Source organism: Crocodylus siamensis, chromosome 3, assembly GCF_052110815.1.
Source record: "Crocodylus siamensis isolate JL-2025a chromosome 3, ASM5211081v1, whole genome shotgun sequence".
NCBI lineage: Eukaryota > Metazoa > Chordata > Crocodylia > Crocodylidae > Crocodylus > Crocodylus siamensis.
The window spans coordinates 174,828,831-174,847,748 of record NC_143397.1 but is presented as its reverse complement, the minus strand read 5'-3'; the positions used below and the strand labels follow the sequence as shown (position 1 = coordinate 174,847,748).

Sequence of the window (18,918 nt, the reverse complement as noted above, 5' to 3'; positions counted from 1 at the left end):
CTTCTGAATGAACACAGACATCTGAACTTCCATGGCTGGAAAAATCCTTCTAGTGACTTAAAGGGGCTATTTTTAGTAAAGACTGTTCAAGGAAAAAAAAAAGCCTACTTACAGCTGAGGTATGAGCTGGAGTGAACTGTCCTGTCAGGTTTTTTTGTATATAAGTTACAAGACCAGCAAAACAGAAAAGTTCAGCAGGGCATTTAGAAAAAAACCCACCAAACCTATAGAGGTTTGACAAAATAGGAGCTAAGAATGATAGGCTTTCACTGTCCAAACTCATAGAAATACGTGGACACTTCTTGGCTCCAGGTGATAACTGATAAACACTGTAGCTGAAATGGTTTCTAACAGTTCTGCAAAATGAAAACCAAAAACTCTTGGAAAGCCTTTCCAAAGTATGGCATGTATTTCCTCTCTTAGATAAGTTGTTTGAACCAGTGCTGTTATCTTGGGCTTAAATGACACCAGCCTTACTCATGTTGAGTAATACTTTGCTTGGTGATTACCACCACTGGAAAGAATGGGCCTGTTCCTGGGGTTTGGTACTGCATAGTATCTGAGGTAATGAACTGGCTTCCTTGTAAGACAGTTTTAGCCACGTTTGCCTGGAGTCAGGAAGAAAGCAGGGTGGATTTGTATCTTTATAAACTAACTAAGTCAGATGCATAGCACAAGCTTTCATAAGTAGATGGTGTTGCTGCATGGTGCAACGAGGCTCCCGGGTGCCCCGAGGGATGGGGTAGATACCTCACTGACAGCCCTCAGTTGACAGGGGATCATGGCCTGGAAAGGGCTCAGGGATGGCTCAACTTACCTGCAGGCAGCCGAGTCCCAGGAGCCGATACAGCACACTGCAGCTCTGCTGCAAAGGACAACTGATTTTGGTTTGATAAAAGGGAGAGCCGACATGGGAGAACCCTGGCGTGGCCCACTGGCTTGACTACAAGGACCAGTTGATTTTGGTTTAATTGAAGTGTGAGAGGTGATATGGGAGGGTCCCCCCTGGTTCATTTTACCTGTACTGATGGGAACAGTTTAGTTAGTGTGCCCAGGGTAAGCACCCAGGAAACATGAACTTTAAGGTGTTCAGATGTAAGCGTCATCTTTCAGGCAGTTTTTGGGAATGAACAAGCCCATTTTTGGCTCCAGCCTCTTACATCACTGTGGCTGTGACTAGACACCTGTTGGTGAGTGGATGCGGTGTAGGGGAGGCGGAGCCCCAAGTCATGCGCTTCATAACTGAACCTACCTGAAGGTGGAGAGTCACCCTATTTAGAGGAACCTCCTTGCCTATTTCCATCTTCGGATGACCAAGGCATGGCAAGTGAGTAGTGGGGTGTCCACCTCAAGGCAGGAGGCTCTGAGCACCCCATAATATGTCATACCAGAGTGCAGGGAAGGAGTGATCAGCACAGGGACCATAACAAGTGGTCCACAGCATCGCAGCCCACCCCACTGGTGGGTGCAGGTGGGTTACTTTGTCACATGCTTGGAATCATTTTCACAGTAAGCAAGCCTTCTGCTTATGAAAGCTTATGGTATACATCTGTGATTTACCTAGTCTATAAAGGTAAGTATAAACATTCAAAAAAGCCTGAAGCAGCATCTAAGTTAGACTGGTTTCCCATCACTTATACTGGTAAAAGGGAAATGTCTGAACCTGGCCTAAAGGTGCAAATCTACCTTGCCTTCTGCTTTCCTTGTAAGAAACAGACCTTGTTTCTTACCTATATACTGCAAATTAGCAAACTCTAAATTTAGGAGGAGGTATAAGGATGTAAAAGAGTCAGAACACATGGTTCATGTCCAGATCTACAAGGTTCCCAGCACTTCCTGCTGAACATCCTCTGTTCTGGCTAAAGGGTTAGAGGGCTGCTGAATAATCGGAGCACAACACTTCTCTGAACCTGATCCAAAGTTCATTGAAGTTAATAGAGAAACTCCTGTTGATGTCAGTGAGATTTTATCAGACTGTTTGTGAACAAGGTACTGCTGGAAAACTTGATTCTAAGTCTAGCTTAAATTAAGTTTAAGAAATATCATTTAACATGATTTTGATGGTTTTATGTTAGGTGAATGATATCTGTCCACATCACAAACCATGTAATTTGACCTGCCTGACAATGATATTGAAGAGAGAGTCCCAACAAGAATACCATGAGAATAAGAGCTTCCCCAATGGTATTAACAACCTTTTTCCCATGGGAAAAATACTGGTTGTTTAAAACCTAGGTTTCTGCCAAAAACTTAGCTGTTTCAGTGACATTTTCATCAGGGAAGTTTCTCAGGTCCAAGGCTAACTAGCAATTAGGATCCTCATCTGAGATAGGGAAGATAAATAAGATTCTAGTCTCTATTTGCCTAATTCAGGGCAGGATTTATGTCTAAGCCTCCCACATCCCAGGTAAGTGCTCTAACCCAAAGCTAGTTAGCTCTTTTGTTCCTCTGGGGAGCAGAGCAAGGGTCTTGTGCTGCATGCCAGAGACTGAGAGCAGGCAAAGTCTTACTTGGCTCGCTGTCCTCTGGAGGCTGCGCAGGCTACCTAGTGGCCGTCATTCTGGCAACCCTCTCCAAATTGGTGCCCAGTCCTAGTTTTCCTATTGCACTAACCAGTTGACTCTTTTGGGGTGCATCTGTCTCCCGTGATATTTCTAAAGGTCTCTCTTGTTCTACATCAGAATAAACATACATTTTGGAACTTTGAACTGTGTTGCAAATCGGAATTGGTGTTTGGTGTTTGGTTTAAGCCCCTACCAGGACTCCTCAGAATTCAGACTGAATTTATGTGAGAGACCTTGCACAGTGCCAGACCAAACCAATTGATGCTATTAGTGACTCATGACTGTGAATGCCAAGGGAACCAAAACAGTTATAAAAGTCAGCTTCTTGAAAGGCCTAAGATACTGAGGTCAGTTTCTTCAGTTTGGGCTAGCAGCATGGAACTGGCAATATTGTGTTTGCCAGTTCAGTTGCAGTGGATTTTATTGAGTTTTACTGGGGAAGCATAGCAAGTAGTGTTAGATACAAACATGGGTTTCCGGCTGGCCTGGTAGTACTTTTGAGCTTACAGAACAAAGCATCATACATATTGAAAGGAATCTTCCCTCTCTCTCAAATATTTCCCTGGGTAGCCAGGTGCAAAAACTATATAAAAAAAGTTGTTAAAAACATTTTTTGTTTTGCTTATTTATGATTCATTTTCAAACCATACTTTTTAACGTCAGCATTGGGGGTTAAGATCAGTATTACAGGGTCCATGGAATGAAGGGAGATGCCGTATAACAGTCTTAACCATGTCAGAAATGGGGGCTCCCTGGAGTTCCATTGGTTTTATTACTGCCCATATACTTCCTGGGATGCCTTTGCATGATCCAGCATCCTGTAGTCTATTGGTTGGAACATGCTGTTCCTCACAGCATCTCCTAAATTGTATTGTCAGAAGGATTATTTCTCATATACAAAACACCACAAAATTTAAAAAAACTTACAAAATACAAAATGAATATGTTGTAATACAAAAAAGTTAGATGTTTTTGATAATTTGATTTGCTTTTCATTTTTTAAAAATAAGTGGTGTCAGGGTAACATGGACAGATCTGTAGGTAGCAGATGTTTTGCAGCTGCCTCTGCATATTTGACATTTTGCAGGAATTCTAAGGAGTTTGTTTGAAAATTACTGTGTAACCCAAAACCTTAGGTAATGATAATACAGCTACATTTTAACTCTTGCCTTTAGTTTGCCTCATGCGCTGCAGGACAATGCTCATACCTATGTAGTGCTTGTTTCCTAGTTTTTTGTTTTGCTAAATATTTGGAATCCAGTTTCAGTTTTGGTAACCAAAAGCGGACTTGGCATGCTTGCCACTTCTTTGACTCTGTATCTAAGGAAACCAGGAGAGATAAAGGGCCATTGCTTTGGAGATTTCAGTATTTGTTGAGTTAAACATTGCTGAGTACTTTAGTGTCCCCGCCCTCATCATGAATGACTCTGGAAAGAATGAGTTTGAAGTCTAGCTCTAGCAGACGATAAACCTTTATTGTATGTGGGATGTTTCGTGTGGAGTAGGGGCCAGTAGACTCCCAGTCGGAATAAACAGAATTCATCAGCTTACTCATTGTGTCATAGGGTTGGTGTTTCATGGGAGTAGCACAGGGCGCCTGGCACCTGCTGGAGCAGGGAGGCTAGCTAGCAACAATAAACCCTCAAGCAACCTTGATGACTGCTCTAAGTTCAGACTGTAAATAATAAAGGCATTTATTTTATTTTTTCTGTGAGCCTTGGAACAGTGTGTGAAAGTAAACAAAAGAAATTACAACAGCTCTTGTACTGCAAACAGGTGGTGGCTTGTTTTCTGGTTTCATCAGTATATTCTGTTTATGCTCCTGTTCTGGCAATTAATGGCCAACAGGAGGCTGTCTCACTTTCTTCTCTCCCTGTGTTCCCTGTGCAACAGACAAACAATATGTGTATGAAAATAAGTTAAAAAAAAACAGAGAAAGATGAGATCAAAGAGAGCAACGTGTAGAAGACCAAACACATACTGGCTAGGGACAGAAATGATACATAAACTGGTTCAAATCTGTAACAACAGAAGTTCAGTGCACATAAACTGCTTTCAAAATAGCTTAAATCAGTTTAAGATAAACCTGGATTATCAGACTTGACTGATTTAGCCTAATTTGGTTTTTTGAACTTCTGACCCAGATCCCCTCCAAATTCAGGTTAATTCACAGTCCCCCAGCATCCCAGGATGCTTTGCACCTCCCCCACAAGCTCCCCTTCTCTGGGTTGCTGGGCTAAACTTGGCCAAAGCTATCTGCTCCAGCTGAGCAGGGAGGCATGCTCTAGTACCCCCCACCCCAGCTTCTGGCCTGGGTCACTGCAGGCATGTGACTGCATTTCTGGAATCAAAAGTGAATGTCTGTTCCCTTGCTTATCAATTCAATCTATGCAGCTTAAGCTAACCTGCAAAGATTGAATCAGCTCAGCCTTGGGCTTTTTGACTGTCTGTACTTGGCCACTGTCTTCTTTGTTAGCTCTTTTCATGGTTCCCACAAAAGAGCCAGCCATACTGTTTGCCTATCACCAGGCCTGTTGCTGTGTCTCCAAAAAATCTACTCTGTTTTATATTCTGTGCTCTGCAAGAGATGTACAGGCAGAATTGGAAGCAAAGGTTCAGTCAAAAAGGCTCTTTGAACTGCAGTGATTCACTGTATATTCCTTTGATTGCTTTGCTTCCTGGACCAGCTCCTTCCCATGGACCTGGAGATTTCACAGTAAAAGGAGGCATATGGATCCCATAGGGTCAGGATAATAATCCTGGGTCAGGAACATCAGGAGTATTCAAAGGGTGTGGGGAAGCTCATTAGAGAAGTCTAGACAAACTTCTCATTCTTTTGCAGAAATGTGTGATTTCTTGTCTCTCTTCCTTTTGTGACCTGTAGCTGTATACTTGAAAGCAGTCCTGTGGCAGGGGAGACAAACGCCAAGGTTGTGGCTCAAGACTTAATAATGCCTCTGGGCAGAATTCTTATGTGAGCTACCTGCTCCTTCTTTGTCTCTCCAGACGAATAAGGGGGCTCCTGAATTGTGGTGTAAATCTTCTGTGGACATCATTCTCCATGGCTTACAATCTGACACATTCCCCAAAACAGTCAAAACTAGACTTATGGCAATCCAGATAGAGGAAAAATGAGAGCCTTTGTGTTTGGGCCTGTTTTTATTATTCACATATCCAGTAGCATAATTGGCTGGGGAAGAGGGAGGGGGAAGGGAGGGGCAAGCAGGGAAGCAGTCACAGGCACCCTCTTTTTGGGGGGAACAAGGTGCAAAAATAGCAACTGCTGCAACAACAGCTAGAGTCATTCCAGTAGAGAGCCAGTCCAGCAGCTGTGGCTACCCTGCAATGCCTCTGGGCATATCTTATGTTTTCATGGCCAATAAATCACTTTTGTTACTGGCCTTTATGAATAGTCACAGAAATTTTTCTGTGAATTTATCCAAGATAAACAGGAATAGCTAAAGAGAAAAAGTTAACAGGGAATTTTAGGATTCTTTCTGAACAAGGGGAAGCTGCATAAGAACAGAAATACTCAGATTGACTTAAATTCCTTGCCCTTGGGTACACTTACAACAGTCTGGAAAATTTATGATTTCAACTCATCCTTTAAGGTGCCTGATGTGTACTGCGCTGCTACCACATGGGTTGGTGCTACCTGGCATGTGATTTCTGCTTTTCAGATAAAAGCTGAAATCATTCTCTTAAAGTATTTGCTTTAAAAAGCAATGCTTTCAGAAAAAATACATATACTGCAGTTACAAAGCATGAATGATTTTCTGATTCAAAGGAAGAGTTAGTATAATATAACTCTGGAAAACCAGTTAGTCTCTAAGGCTAGGTACAGACATTCAACAAGTCCAAGGAAGAATTGATCTAAGCTACACAGTTTTTGTAAGCAATATAGTTTAGATCGGTAGTGCACAGAACACACATTCCCCTTTGGAGGGGCAGGGGAAGTGGGCAAATCTTAGACTGGGTTCTGCCATTTTTAAACCAGTCTGTGTGTGCTGAACTTCTGTTATGGGTATCGATCAGTTTTGTGTGTGGAACATCTGTTCTGTTACAGGTATAGACCAGTTTCTGATCAATTATACTGGTAAAAGTGTAATGTCGGTATCTGGAGATGCCACCCTGCTCTGCCTGACTTCAGACTAACATGGTTGCCTACTTCTCTGTATAATAACAGAGGCCATGTGTCCAACTATTTATTAAAAAAGTATTTCATACCACTGTTTACCTTCTGTAAAAATAGAAAATTAGAATAATGTAATTAACTTGCTGATCATCTATTATTAGAAACACAAATGATGCAATGGCAAATCTATAGGAAAAGACTATCACTCAGTGAAAAAGCAGAGGATTAGAAGTTAGGCAATATTTTTACTTCTTACCCCAACTTGCAGCTCTACCACACAGGGGTTGTTATGGTTATTAATTCATATCTCGGGAAGCAGCAGCGGGAAGGAGAGGAGTTAGGCACACGTGTGTCCCGCACGCACGTGTGCCCCATAACTAACTTTTGACCCGAGGCAGCGGCGGCGGCGGCAGCAGCAGCAGCAGAGGAATCGGCAGCGGGGGCAGCAGCAGCTGATCCCCCGAAGGTAAGTGGGGCGGAGGGCCTCGGCACAGCTGAGCCGGATCCGGAGGGGAAGCCCTCCGGGTCCCATATAGCTGAGCCGGTAGGGAGCCGCGCTCCCGAGCCGCGCAGCGCGAACAGAGTGCGCAAACAGGGAGGGCTAGGGAGGGGACTGCCCCCCCAGGCCAGCAAGCCCCCTCAAGGGCTAACCCTTAGGGAGCAGGCTTCCCCGGCAGCGGATCCCCCCAGCAGGGGAGCGTAGGGGGCGGAACTGCCGGCAGGCACTTCCGGGTAGACCGAGGCGCCTGATTGGCCGTTAGAGCGGGGGCGGGTAATTCAAACCACAGGTTCAAAGCCGCAGGGTGACGTAGTTCCCTCACTCGGGAAGCAGCAGCGGGAAGGAGAGGAGTTAGGCACACGTGTGTCCCGCACGCACGTGTGCCCCATAACTAACTTTTGACCCGAGGTAGCGGCGGCGGCGGCAGCAGCAGCAGCAGAGGAATCGGCAGCGGGGGCAGCAGCAGCTGATCCCCCGAAGGTAAGTGGGGCGGAGGGCCTCGGCACAGCTGAGCCGGATCCGGAGGGGAAGCCCTCCGGGTCCCATATAGCTGAGCCGGTAGGGAGCCGCGCTCCCGAGCCGCGCAGCGCGAACAGAGCGCGCCGGCGTTTGCGCAGGCGTTCGCGCCGGCGGGCGGGCTGGGAGGGCCAGGAGTGGGACTCCTGTACGGGTGGGACGTAGACACCACACAGGTCTACAAACAGCAGCTTAGAATGGTGTCTACGAGGAGTGCTGCTAGGGCCTCTGCCCAGGGGGACAAGGCTAACCGGGGCTGGTCTGAGGCCTCCACCCAGACCGAGCCCATGGGGGAGCTGATGTCCCCCTACCTCCCGGCCTGCGGGGGATCCCCAGCAGGGCCGGGGGGGGCAGAGATTGGGAGCCCCCACACCTGTCCGGCAGGTGCCCGGCTTAGGGCTCTGGAGGCACAGGTGAGGGAGCTCCGGGAGGAGGTTAGCAGGCTGAGGGGGATCAGGGAGGCGGAGGAGGAAATTGACAGTTATTTCCTTTCCCTGCAGGACCAGGCACCCAAGGAAGAAGCAGCCCAGGGAAGGACCTCCACGGCAGAGTGGCAGACGGTCACAGCCAGGACCGGAGCGGCTCGCAGCGAGCAGGTACAAGCTTCTCCAGTCCGACTGGAGAACAGGTACGAGGCCTTGGCGACTCTGCAGGAGATGGAAAGGGAGGAGGAAACCCTTGGGCAGGAGGAAATGCCACATTCTTCACATTCCAAACAGATCAAGAGATCCGAGAGGACCCAGAAGAGGAGGAGACGCGTGCTCGTTATAGGCGATTCCATCCTGAGAGGTATGGAAGGGCCCATTTGTCGCCAGGACCCTTCAGCACGAGAGGTCTACTGCCTGCCTGGAGCTAAGATTCAGGATGTGACGGAGGTAATCCAGGCCAGGATCAAGCCCACCGATTACTACCCCATGGTCCTTGTCCATGTGGGTACTAATGATGCGGCCAGGAGAACCCCCAATCACCTGATGGCGGACTACCAGGCTCTCGGCAGCGTGCTGAGGGAATTTGGTGCACAGGTGGTATTCTCTTCCATCCTACCAGTGAACGGACGTGGAAGACGGCATGAGAACTGCATCCGAGAGACCAACTGGCGGCTTCGGCAGTGGTGTCTCGAGGCAGGCTTCGGCTTCCTGGACAATGACCCACACATTACAACGAGGGACATGCTCAGCTGGGATGGGCTTCACCTGTCCCCCAAAGGTAAGCGTGTGTTTTCTTCCAGGTTGGCGGATCTCCTCCGGCGGGCTTTAAACTAGGCTCGTCGGGGGGAGGGGAAGATGAGGGTGGGGGAGGCTGTGGACCACCAAACCAGGTGGCACCCACAAGGACAGCCCAGCCTGAAGAAAGAGAGCTTTGGGAACGTGAAAGGCAGGGGGTGGACAGCAATACGGCACAGGTAAGGAACGGGAAGGTTAGAGACAAAAAGCCCTTTAGGACTTGGAGCGAGGGGGTAGCAAAAGCACCAGTCACAGGGCTCAAGTGCCTATATACTAATGCTAGGAGCATGGGGAACAAGCAGGATGAACTAGCGCTCCTGGTTGCACTAAACGACTACGACTTAGTGGGGCTGACGGAAACCTGGTGGGATCCATCCCACGACTGGGCGGTACATATTGAGGGCTATAGATTGTACAGAAAGGACAGAGTGGGGAAAAGTGGGGGAGGGGTTGCGCTCTATGTTAAGGAGCAATATACATCAACCCTCATCAAGACAGAATCAAAGGATGAGGAAGTAGAAGAACTGTGGGTTAGGCTACATGGGGGGCAAGGAGAAAAGGATTTGGTGGTAGGGGTCTGCTACAGACCCCCACATCAAGGGGAAGAAATAGATTTGGGGCTCCTGAGGCAACTCTCAGAGACCATAAAAGCTAAAGAGGCGGTGGTCATGGGGGACCTAAACTACCCGGACATCTACTGGGAGACACAGACAGCAAAGTCCCACCGCTCACGCAGGTTTCTAACCTGTGTACAGGACCTCCACCTGACGCAGGAGGTTCATGGTCCCACTAGGGGGAATGCCTTACTGGATCTGGTATTGGCAACAGGGGATGACATAGTAGGGGACCTACAGATCGGTAGCCATCTGGGGGACAGTGATCACTTAAAAGTACAATTCAACATAAGGCGTCGAGTGGGTAAGGTAACCAGTAGGGTGAACGTGCTGGACTTTAGGAAAGCTGATTTCAGCAAACTCAGGCGATTAGTGAAGGATGCACTGCAGAGTAGTAGTTTTGAAACGATGGGAGCCCAAGAAGGGTGGCTGTGCCTTAAGGAAGCTATCCTTCGAGCACAAAGCGAGACGATCCCCGTGCGAGGTAAAAGAGGGAAAGGGGCCAGGAGGCTTCCCTGGCTGACCAGAGAAATCCTGGGCAGACTAAGGGCCAAAAGGGGAGCACATAAAAAGTGGAAACAGGGAGAGATCACCAAAGAGGAATATACCTCTTCTGCTCGTGCTTGTAGGGAGGCAGTTAGACAGGCCAAAGCTACCATGGAGCTGAGGATGGCAACCCAAGTAAAAGACAATAAGAAATTGTTTTTTAGATATATAGGGAGTAAAAGGAAGGCCCAGGGAGGAATAGGACCCCTGCTAAATGGGCAGAAACAATTGGTGACGGACAGAGGGGACAAGGCTGAACTCCTCAACGAGTTCTTCGCCTCAGTGTTCCTAAGCGAGAGGCATGACAAGTCTCTCACTGGGAGTGTAGGGAGGCAGCAGCAAGGCACCAGACTTCCATGCGTGGACCCTGAGGTGGTGCAGGGTCACTTGGAGGAACTGGATGCCTTTAAGTCGGCAGGCCCGGATGAGCTCCATCCGAGGGTACTGAAGGCACTGGCCGACATCATTGCAGAGCCACTGGCGGGAATATTTGAACGCTCGTGGCGCACGGGTCAAGTCCCGGAGGACTGGAAAAGGGCCAATGTGGTTCCCATTTTCAAGAAGGGGAGGAAGGAGGACCCGGGTAACTATAGGCCAGTCAGTCTCACCTCCATCCTTGGCAAAATCTTTGAGAAAATTATCAAGGCTCACATTTGTGAGAGCCCGGCAGGACAAATTATGCTGAGGGGAAACCAGCACGGGTTCGTGGCAGGTAGATCGTGCCTGACCAATCTAGTCTCTTTTTATGACCAGGTCACAAAACGCCTCGACGCAGGAGGAGGGGTGGATGTCGTATACTTGGACTTCAGGAAGGCCTTTGACACGGTATCCCACCCCATACTGGTGAACAAGTTAAGGGGCTGTGACTTGGATGACTGCACAGTCCGGTGGGTGGAGAATTGGCTGGAGGGTCGCACCCAGAGAGTTGTGGTGGATGGGTCGGTTTCGACCTGGAAGAGTGTGGGCAGTGGGGTCCCGCAGGGCTCGGTGCTTGGACCGATACTCTTTAATGTCTTCATCAGCGACTTGGACGAGGGGGTGAAATGTACTCTGTCCAAGTTTGCAGATGACACTAAGCTATGGGGCGAAGTGGACACGCCGGAGGGCAGGGAACAGCTGCAAGCAGACCTGGACAGGTTAGACAAGTGGGCAGAAAACAACAGAATGCAGTTCAACAAGGAGAAATGCAAAGTGCTGCATCTAGGGAGGAAAAATGTCCAGCACACCTACAGCCTAGGAAATGACCTGCTGGGTGGCACGGAGGTGGAAAGGGATCTTGGAGTCCTAGTAGACTCCAAGATGAACATGAGTCGGCAGTGTGACGAAACCATCAGAAAAGCCAATGGCACTTTATCGTGCATCAGCAGATGCATGACAAATAGGTCCAAGGAGGTGATACTTCCCCTCTATCGGGCGCTGGTCAGACCGCAGCTGGAGTACTGCGTGCAATTCTGGGCGCCGCACTTCAAGAAAGATGCGGATAACCTGGAGAGGGTCCAGAGAAGGGCCACTCGTATGGTTAAGGGCCTGCAGGCCAAGCCCTACGAGGAGAGATTAGAGAAACTGGACCTTTTCAGCCTCCGCAAGAGAAGGTTGAGAGGCGACCTGGTGGCTGCCTATAAGTTCGTCAGGGGGCACAGAAGGGAATTGGTGAGTATTTATTCACCAAGGCGCCCCCGGGGGTTACAAGAAATAATGGCCACAAGCTGGAGGAGAGCAGATTTAGATTAGATATTAGGAGGAACTTCTTCACAGTTCGAGTGGCCAAGGTCTGGAACGGGCTCCCAAGGGAGGTGGTGCTCTCCCCTACCCTGGGGGTATTCAAGAGAAGGTTGGATGTGTATCTAGCTGGGGTAATGTAGGCCCAGCACTCTTTCCTGCTTATGCAGGGGGTCGGACTCGATGATCTATTGAGGTCCCTTCCGACCCTAGCATCTATGAATCTATGAATCTGAAAAGATTTTTTACTTGAATAGTATTGATGAGTGGTGTTTTGGAAATGTATATTATCTATTCTACCATTCATTCTTATCTGGGTATGTGGGTGAGTAATATGACAGGGAACATTGTGTAGGGCAGGTGGGAACACTGTGAGACTCCATTGAGAACTTGACTGAAACAGTCTAACTGCACAGCCAATACTTTCAGCACCCACTGGCATTGTAATAGTGCAGTGGTTCAAAGCAGATGGAAATTAGGGTGAAACCAAGTGCAACTAAAATTTGCATTATGCTTGTCATTGCCATTTGTCCTCCAAAGATAAAGCCAAATGGAGTCAAATCTCATTTTTAGAGACAGAGCTGACTTCTAATATGCCCCATCAAGTTTTAGTATCTGCATGTACAAGTCAGATTTGCACCTTTATTTCTGGTACATTAGAGCATCTTTCCTGATCCAAAAACACATTAAAATAAATGGAAAGGTTCCTGTTGCCATAAACATACCAGTAGTTTAGACATACAATCACAGAAAGTTAGGGTTGAAAGGGACCTCAGGAGGTCATCTAGTTCAACCCCCTGCTCAAAGCAGGACCATACCCAACTAGATCATCCCAGCCAAAGCTTTGTCTAGCTCGGTTTTGAAAACCTCCAAGGATGGAGCTTCCACCACCTTTCTGAGTAACCAGTTTCAGTGTTTTACTACCCTCCTAGTGAGAAAATTCTTTCTAATATCTAACCTAAACTTTCCTTGTGGCAACTTGAGACCATTGCTCCTTGTTCAGTCAATATGTTTATAACATTTCTATGGTGATCCTGAGACTGCTGCCAAGAAGCAAGCCATGTCCATTCACTACTGCTCTGCATATGCTGAAAAAATTGTTGTGTATTACAGTATAGCAGGGCACACTTAGCACTGGTCCCAAGAGTACATTTAAAGTTGAGATCCTGATGGTGTCCCTCAGCATGCTTCAAAAATTGACCACAAGATATTTTTTGGGATGCAATAAGTTGGCAGGTCTTATTTTTAGTAGTGGATTTAGGATTGTTGCAGAGACAGTGCTGCTGTACATTACGTTATCTACTACATCCTTTACCTATATGACCATCAAATAGTTTGAAACATGTAGGGACTTTGTACACACCATGTTTCTAGCCCTTTCTTGCACTGCAACTGCATGACTGTTTGCATGAGCAGGTTTTCTGGGTGCTTTAAAAATCTTTCTGGTGCATTAAAGTAAAACTCGTCAGGTGTAGTTTAGTTTGCCTCACTGTGAATTAATGTGTTGTGTCAATGGATTTGTTGTATGAAAACACAAAGGCACTCAAAGACGTATAATGATCCTCTTCATTCACCAGATGGCACTGCAACTTTTTTGTAGTTCACCTCTTCAAATTGCTTCTGCTTTTCTTTTCCTTGTCTGGTTTCCCAGCTCCATGCTCCCACAGGTGCATGGCAGGGCATGGGGTGGGGGGCCTCGGGCTGCGGGGGGCAGTGCTGGACCATCTTGTTCTCCTGCAACACTGGTTAGGGACCGGGCTTAATTTGTTCGAAAACCAAGTGCGTGCAAACACTGATGCAATGCTCCAAAGCTTAATTCAGTCAAAAAACCTAGTGCATACAAACACTGATGCAACACTCCAAAATAAACAAGTTTAAATTTTATAAACCTATTTAATTTAATGAGGACTAAACCCTGTAGTGTGTCCAGGTGCCTCTAAAATATAAAACTGACAAGTTTTCACATTTAAAATAGTATTGCCACATTGTATCTGATACCACAACCTTAAATTATGCTTGATATAGTATAGAGAATACTGTATGGCACATACTGAACCACATATAAAATATCATGAAACTGGACAGTTTTAAATACAGTGTGCAAGTAGTAATGTTATTCGTTAGTTACCTAACACCATAGTTGAGTGTAGTGATTTACATTAAGGAGCATGTACATCTGGTTTTTCCTTTTGAAAGCACACAGTATAAAGATACAACAGAGAACTGTTAAATCATAAAAATGGCGTGTATAGATATTAGCAGTGCTGGTGATAGTGAAACAAATGGGCTTTCAGAGCAAGCTGAAGGAACAGAGACTGAGTATTTAGTTCAGAGAAATCTGATGTTTGACAAACTTTCCATCATTCAGAAAAAAAAGCCTGATGACATTCAATATGGGAAAATGCAAGGTACTCTACCTCGTGGGGGAGGACCCGCATCACGCTTATAGGTTCGGCAGTTCTATGCTTGCTAGCACCACAGCCGAAAGGGACTTGAGGGTCATGATTGACCACAAGATAAACATGAGCCACCAATCCGATGTGGAAGGAGTATCACTACTGGAGCCTTTCTGTTGGTGATTCCACCCTCCTGTTATGGGCCAACCACCTGCTTACTCTCCTGCCACACCTTGATCTTAATTGATTAATTAATTGATGTAATTAGTGGGAGGCTGCCCACTTTATGCACCCCGGTGCCAGGGGGCGCTATCTGCAGCTCTTTTTCCTCCTCTACACCACAGCCCAAGCCTCGCAGATGGTACTGATGTGGTTTTGACCTGGGCCCTGCTGTGATTTGGCCCTCTCCTTGACTTCCCTGGGGCCTCGCGCTGCCCCCCCTTGCTCTGGGGCCTTGCGCTCCTTGCAGCCCTCTCTCCAGGGCTTCTCACTGTCCCCTTGCTCTGGGGCTGGGGTCAGTGCATCCCAAAATGACACGCTCTCTCTTGTGCCAGGGTCCCCACGCTACTGTGGAGCCCCTATGAGGCCTCCTTCAACCCCTAATAGCCTCACCCGGTCCTCTGGTTAAACAGAGAACACAAAAACACAAAGCCCCTGAGCTATAACATAAAAACCTAAACTGTCTGGCTAAAACAACATTCAATCCCTACTGGGGAATACTTCAACCCATAGCAGCAACCAGGGACTGCTCATGCAGCCAGGCTTCTCCCCTCTGTCTGCAGTGGCCGAGTTCCTCCGCCCTTGGCCGCCAGCAGGGGACTGCCTGCCTGGCCTCACTCCTGGGGTTTATATGTGCCAGGCCCTGCCCCTTCCTGTCAGCGGACTTCTCAGCAGTTGCCTTAGCAACCAGCACCTGTGACTCTGGCTGCCCTAGTAACTAGCAGCTGGGCTTCCCCTCTCACTGCTAGGGCTCTCTCCTGAGCTGTTTCTGCTCTCAGGCACAGGGCACCTGTGTGCTCTGTGACACAGTGTCACAGCTGGTAAAGTGAACAAAACTCTGGCTTGCATCCATAGATGCTTCTCAAATAAATCTCAGGATGTCATTCTCCTACTGTACTCAGCACTGGTCAGGCCACAGCTGGAGTACCATGTCCAGTTTTGGACTCCACAATTCAAGAAGGATGTGGAGAAACTTGAGACAGTCCAGAGGAGAGCCACATGCACGATCAGAGGGCATGAGAACAGGCCTTATGAAGAGAGGCTGAGAGCTTGGAAAAGCACAAGCTCAGGGGGGACCTGGTCGTAGTCTATTAGTATATGAGGGGTGAGCATCATGATCTGGGGGAACATCTGTTCACCAGAGCACCCCATGGGATGACAAGGTCAAATGGTCACAAACTCCTCCAACACCATTTTAGGCTGGACATAAGGAAAAACTTCTTTACGGTTTGAGCCCCCAAGGCCTGGAATAGACTCCCTCCAGAGGTGGGGCAAGCACCTACTCTGGACTTTTTAAAGAAATGTTTGGATGGTTATCTTGTTGGGATCCTTTGACCCTAGCTGGCAGTGGGCTGGTCTTGATGATCTTCTGAGGTTCCTTCCAGTCCTAATGTCTATGAAATCTATGAAAAAAATTCATTCCACAATGGTGTTTTGAAGTGAGCAAGAATTAGAAGGTTGCAAATTGTGGGTGGAAGGCAATGGCAAAGAAGGTATGAAATGTTAGGAAATCAGTATAGAAAATGGCATACAGCAGTAGGGGGGAGGGATAAAGAAAGATCTAATAGGGATTTTCAGAAAGAAGAAAAAGCAGCTAGGAGGGAAGGAAGAACAGAATCTGGAGCATATAAATGTCCACCACATGTGGTCTATGATCACCCAATGTAAGTAACTTGGGATGGGGGGAGGGGTGGGCAGGTGGGACTGGGTCAGGTTTGGCAGGTCTAGGGGGAGATTTAGTGGGGTGGAATAGAGAGGGTTGGTGGGTCTGCAGTGGGGGCTGTCTCAGGGTGGAGGTTCGGGTGGTCAGAGGGGTAAAAGTAGCTCAGTAAGGAGCAGGGGGTAGGAGGAGCACAACCCTAGGTTTGAGGTGAGTGGCTGGGCTTTCCTAGCCCCTGGGCTGCACTCCAAACATATGCAGGCTTTTGATATATCAGGTTAATGGATTCTCAATCTAAGTTAGGTCACCTTCAGCTAGGTACAGACATTCAAAAAGTCTGAGGCAGAATTGATTTAAGTTACATGACTTTCTGTAAGCAGTATAGTTTAGATCGGTAGCGAACAGAACACGCATTCAGCCTTTGGTGGAGTGGATGGGGGGAGCAAATGACTATGTTCCTTCATTTTTAAACTACATTCTATGCAAATGACTATGTTCCTTCATTTTTAAACTAGTCTATGTTGCTGAACTTCTGTTCTGGTACAGGTATAGACAGGTTTCCAACCACTTATACCAGTAAAAGTATAATGTCTGTACCTGGCCTTTGACTCCAGTTAGGTCAATTTAACATGCCCTCAATGTACACAACTGACTAAGCATAAAGTGGGTATAAAGGGAAATTACAAATTAGCTTCTATTTCAATTGTCCAGAAATTATATGTTATGTATTTTAATTCATTCCTACATTAAATCACTGTGTTGTATGAGGAAAACATTGGACTATCGTTATACAGATGTTGTAGTTGTTAAGGAGATTGGTTTTTGGGCACCAAAATCTAAGAGAGAGTCCCAGATGCTCTGCAGAGCTGAGACTAACTACAGGGTCTCCAGAACTAGAGGTAGTTGTAACCACTCCTAGTTTTGACTAGTTTCACCACCTTTGTGCAGCACGGTGAATGGGCTAATTTTCTGTACAACTTAGCAGATGCAGCATGATAGTCTGGTACCCTGGGATCTTTTTGTGGGTGGGTAACTTGACTATGAAACTAAGAAACTTGTCCAAATTCAGGACAAAATTCATATTTCACAGACTCTGTGAGGAATATAGGCCACTTCTCTGAAATTTGGGACAGTCTTGGAAAACAGTGCCATGGCAAGGAAGTTTGGTGCCTGGGGCAAAGCCCGCAGTAGCAGCCCACCCTTGCCCCATGCACAGATCCAGGGGGGACACGCTCCCCCCCATGCTTGCCCAGGAGTGCATGCAGTGGTGGGAGTTGCCTTCTGCCATCCTAGTGACCACCCCCCCGAATGAACTGCTTACGGCTCTGTCTTGTGCCCTGCTCTGGATGGGCAGCACCTGTTGGCACCCCTCCACTTTGGCCCTCAGGGCAGTTGCCCCACTCGCCCCCTGCCACCTCGTGATACAGCACTGTTGGAAAATATGGGACAGTTGGTCACTTCAGCAGTTTTGTGTTTATTCTACTATAAAATGAAGCGGAAGCCATCCTTTTGGTACATTTTACTGCCATTACAAGTTTGTTTTTATGTGGTAATTAAGGAAGTGAGTATGTCTTAAAAAATGCTGGAGGGGGGAAAAAAATCACATGAGTCACAGCAAATATTGATAAAATTACTGATTTGGGACTGATCCATAATTCCCACTCTCTGTGTTCTTCTGTGTCCTTTCTACTTGCAGCGTCCCAGACTTAACTGCGCCTCACTTTGACATTGCGTGGGCAACCAGCAGGATTTCTTCACCTCTCTGCATGGAAGAAATATGCCAGAGTAACAGAGCTCCTTCAAATCCAAATCAGGGTGTCATAAAATCTGTAGCACCTATAACAACTAGGACAATTTGCTGAGCTACTTATAGCAACAGCTGAAATATCTTATCACACTCCGTACTGATGACAAATTAAAACTGCAGTTTGAACATGAGCATATTTCCAAATAAAGGGCTTAATCTTTCTTCCAGTGAAGTAAATGGCAAAACTTTATTTGACTTCAGTGGAACCAGGTCAGGCCCCAGGGCATATTCAGAGAGAGCCAGGAGCTGGGGGGTTTTCTAGCATTTGTTTCAGATTTTGGGTATTTGTGAAAGTTTTATTTTTAGTTTTTAGTATTTCTATGCCACTGAGATAGTGACTAATAGTGATACCAGACTAAACTATGACTCTGCCTTGACCCCTGAATAAAGGTCCACCCTGTCCCTAGAGTAAGCTGGAAGGCACATTTGTGACTCACCCGGTCTCAGTCTGCCTTCTGGGTTTCCCTTTGCTCCATGGGGAAGGGACTTTTGTCAGTTCTATACTTGCTGTAATACAAGGCCCCTCCAATACTAGTGTAATTGCATTGGCCAGGGCACTGAGGTGAGAATGAGGCCCACTCCCTCCTCCATCCTTCCACAACACCAACCCCAATATATATAGTTTGCACAGAAGTGTCAAGGGGGCACTCTGTGTTCCCTGAGGGCTCTGAATACTGCTGCAGTCCCAAACCTAGAAGCATGCCAGTGGGGCTGCTCTGAGTTTGTCCTTGGCACCACTCAAAGGCATACTGGAGACCAAGACCTCAGGAATGAGCACTGGGGAAAAGCCTAGAGCAGTCTCACTGACCGATCTCTGGGTCTAAAGTGCATCAGCAGACTCAAGTGAGTGAAGTGTGCTTGGCTCTACCCTCCCTAAGACACACTGCTGCTGTAGTATAGACCAGCTCTGTGTCTCCCTTTACAGCAGACAAGTTATGTCCTATAGCCAGCTGCTACTAAGTATTACTGGTACTGAATCTTTCTTTAATAAGGGAGTCTTAAAAGCTTCCATTAGTCACT

At 47.1% G+C, this 18,918-nt stretch overlaps 1 protein-coding gene across 4 annotated transcripts; it reads left to right on the top strand.

The window, feature by feature from the left end:
- Positions 1-7,412: 7,412 nt before the first annotated feature.
- On the top strand, positions 7,413-18,470 carry LOC149869147 (uncharacterized). Of its 4 annotated transcripts, XR_016441079.1 has the most exons (5): positions 7,413-7,678; positions 8,215-8,342; positions 8,434-8,589; positions 8,762-8,920; positions 10,851-10,991. XR_016441079.1 is itself a non-coding variant. In XM_090037310.1 (4 exons), the coding sequence occupies exons 1-4, from the start codon at positions 7,912-7,914 to the stop codon at positions 17,799-17,801; spliced, it is 642 nt and encodes a 213-aa protein (XP_089893436.1). In that variant the 5' UTR covers positions 7,691-7,911; the 3' UTR covers positions 17,802-18,470. The 4 variants fall into 4 exon arrangements, 1 of the variants encoding a protein (XP_089893436.1); XR_016441080.1 differs by lacking the exon at positions 7,413-7,678 and having other exon boundaries at positions 7,691-8,342; positions 8,434-8,503; XR_016441078.1 differs by lacking the exon at positions 7,413-7,678 and having other exon boundaries at positions 7,691-8,342.
- Positions 18,471-18,918: the final 448 nt, after the last annotated feature.

Excerpts from the sequence above, each read along its gene's own strand:
- LOC149869147 (XM_090037310.1), top strand. The coding sequence starts at position 7,912 with ATGGTGTCTACGAGGAGTGCTGCTAGGGCCTCTGCCCAGGGGGACAAG. Across the intron at positions 8,311-8,433 it reads GAGCGGCTCGCAGCGAGCAG|ATCAAGAGATCCGAGAGGAC; the intron begins GTACAAGCTTCT and ends CATTCCAAACAG. Across the intron at positions 8,504-8,761 it reads AGGCGATTCCATCCTGAGAG|TGAACGGACGTGGAAGACGG; the intron begins GTATGGAAGGGC and ends CCATCCTACCAG.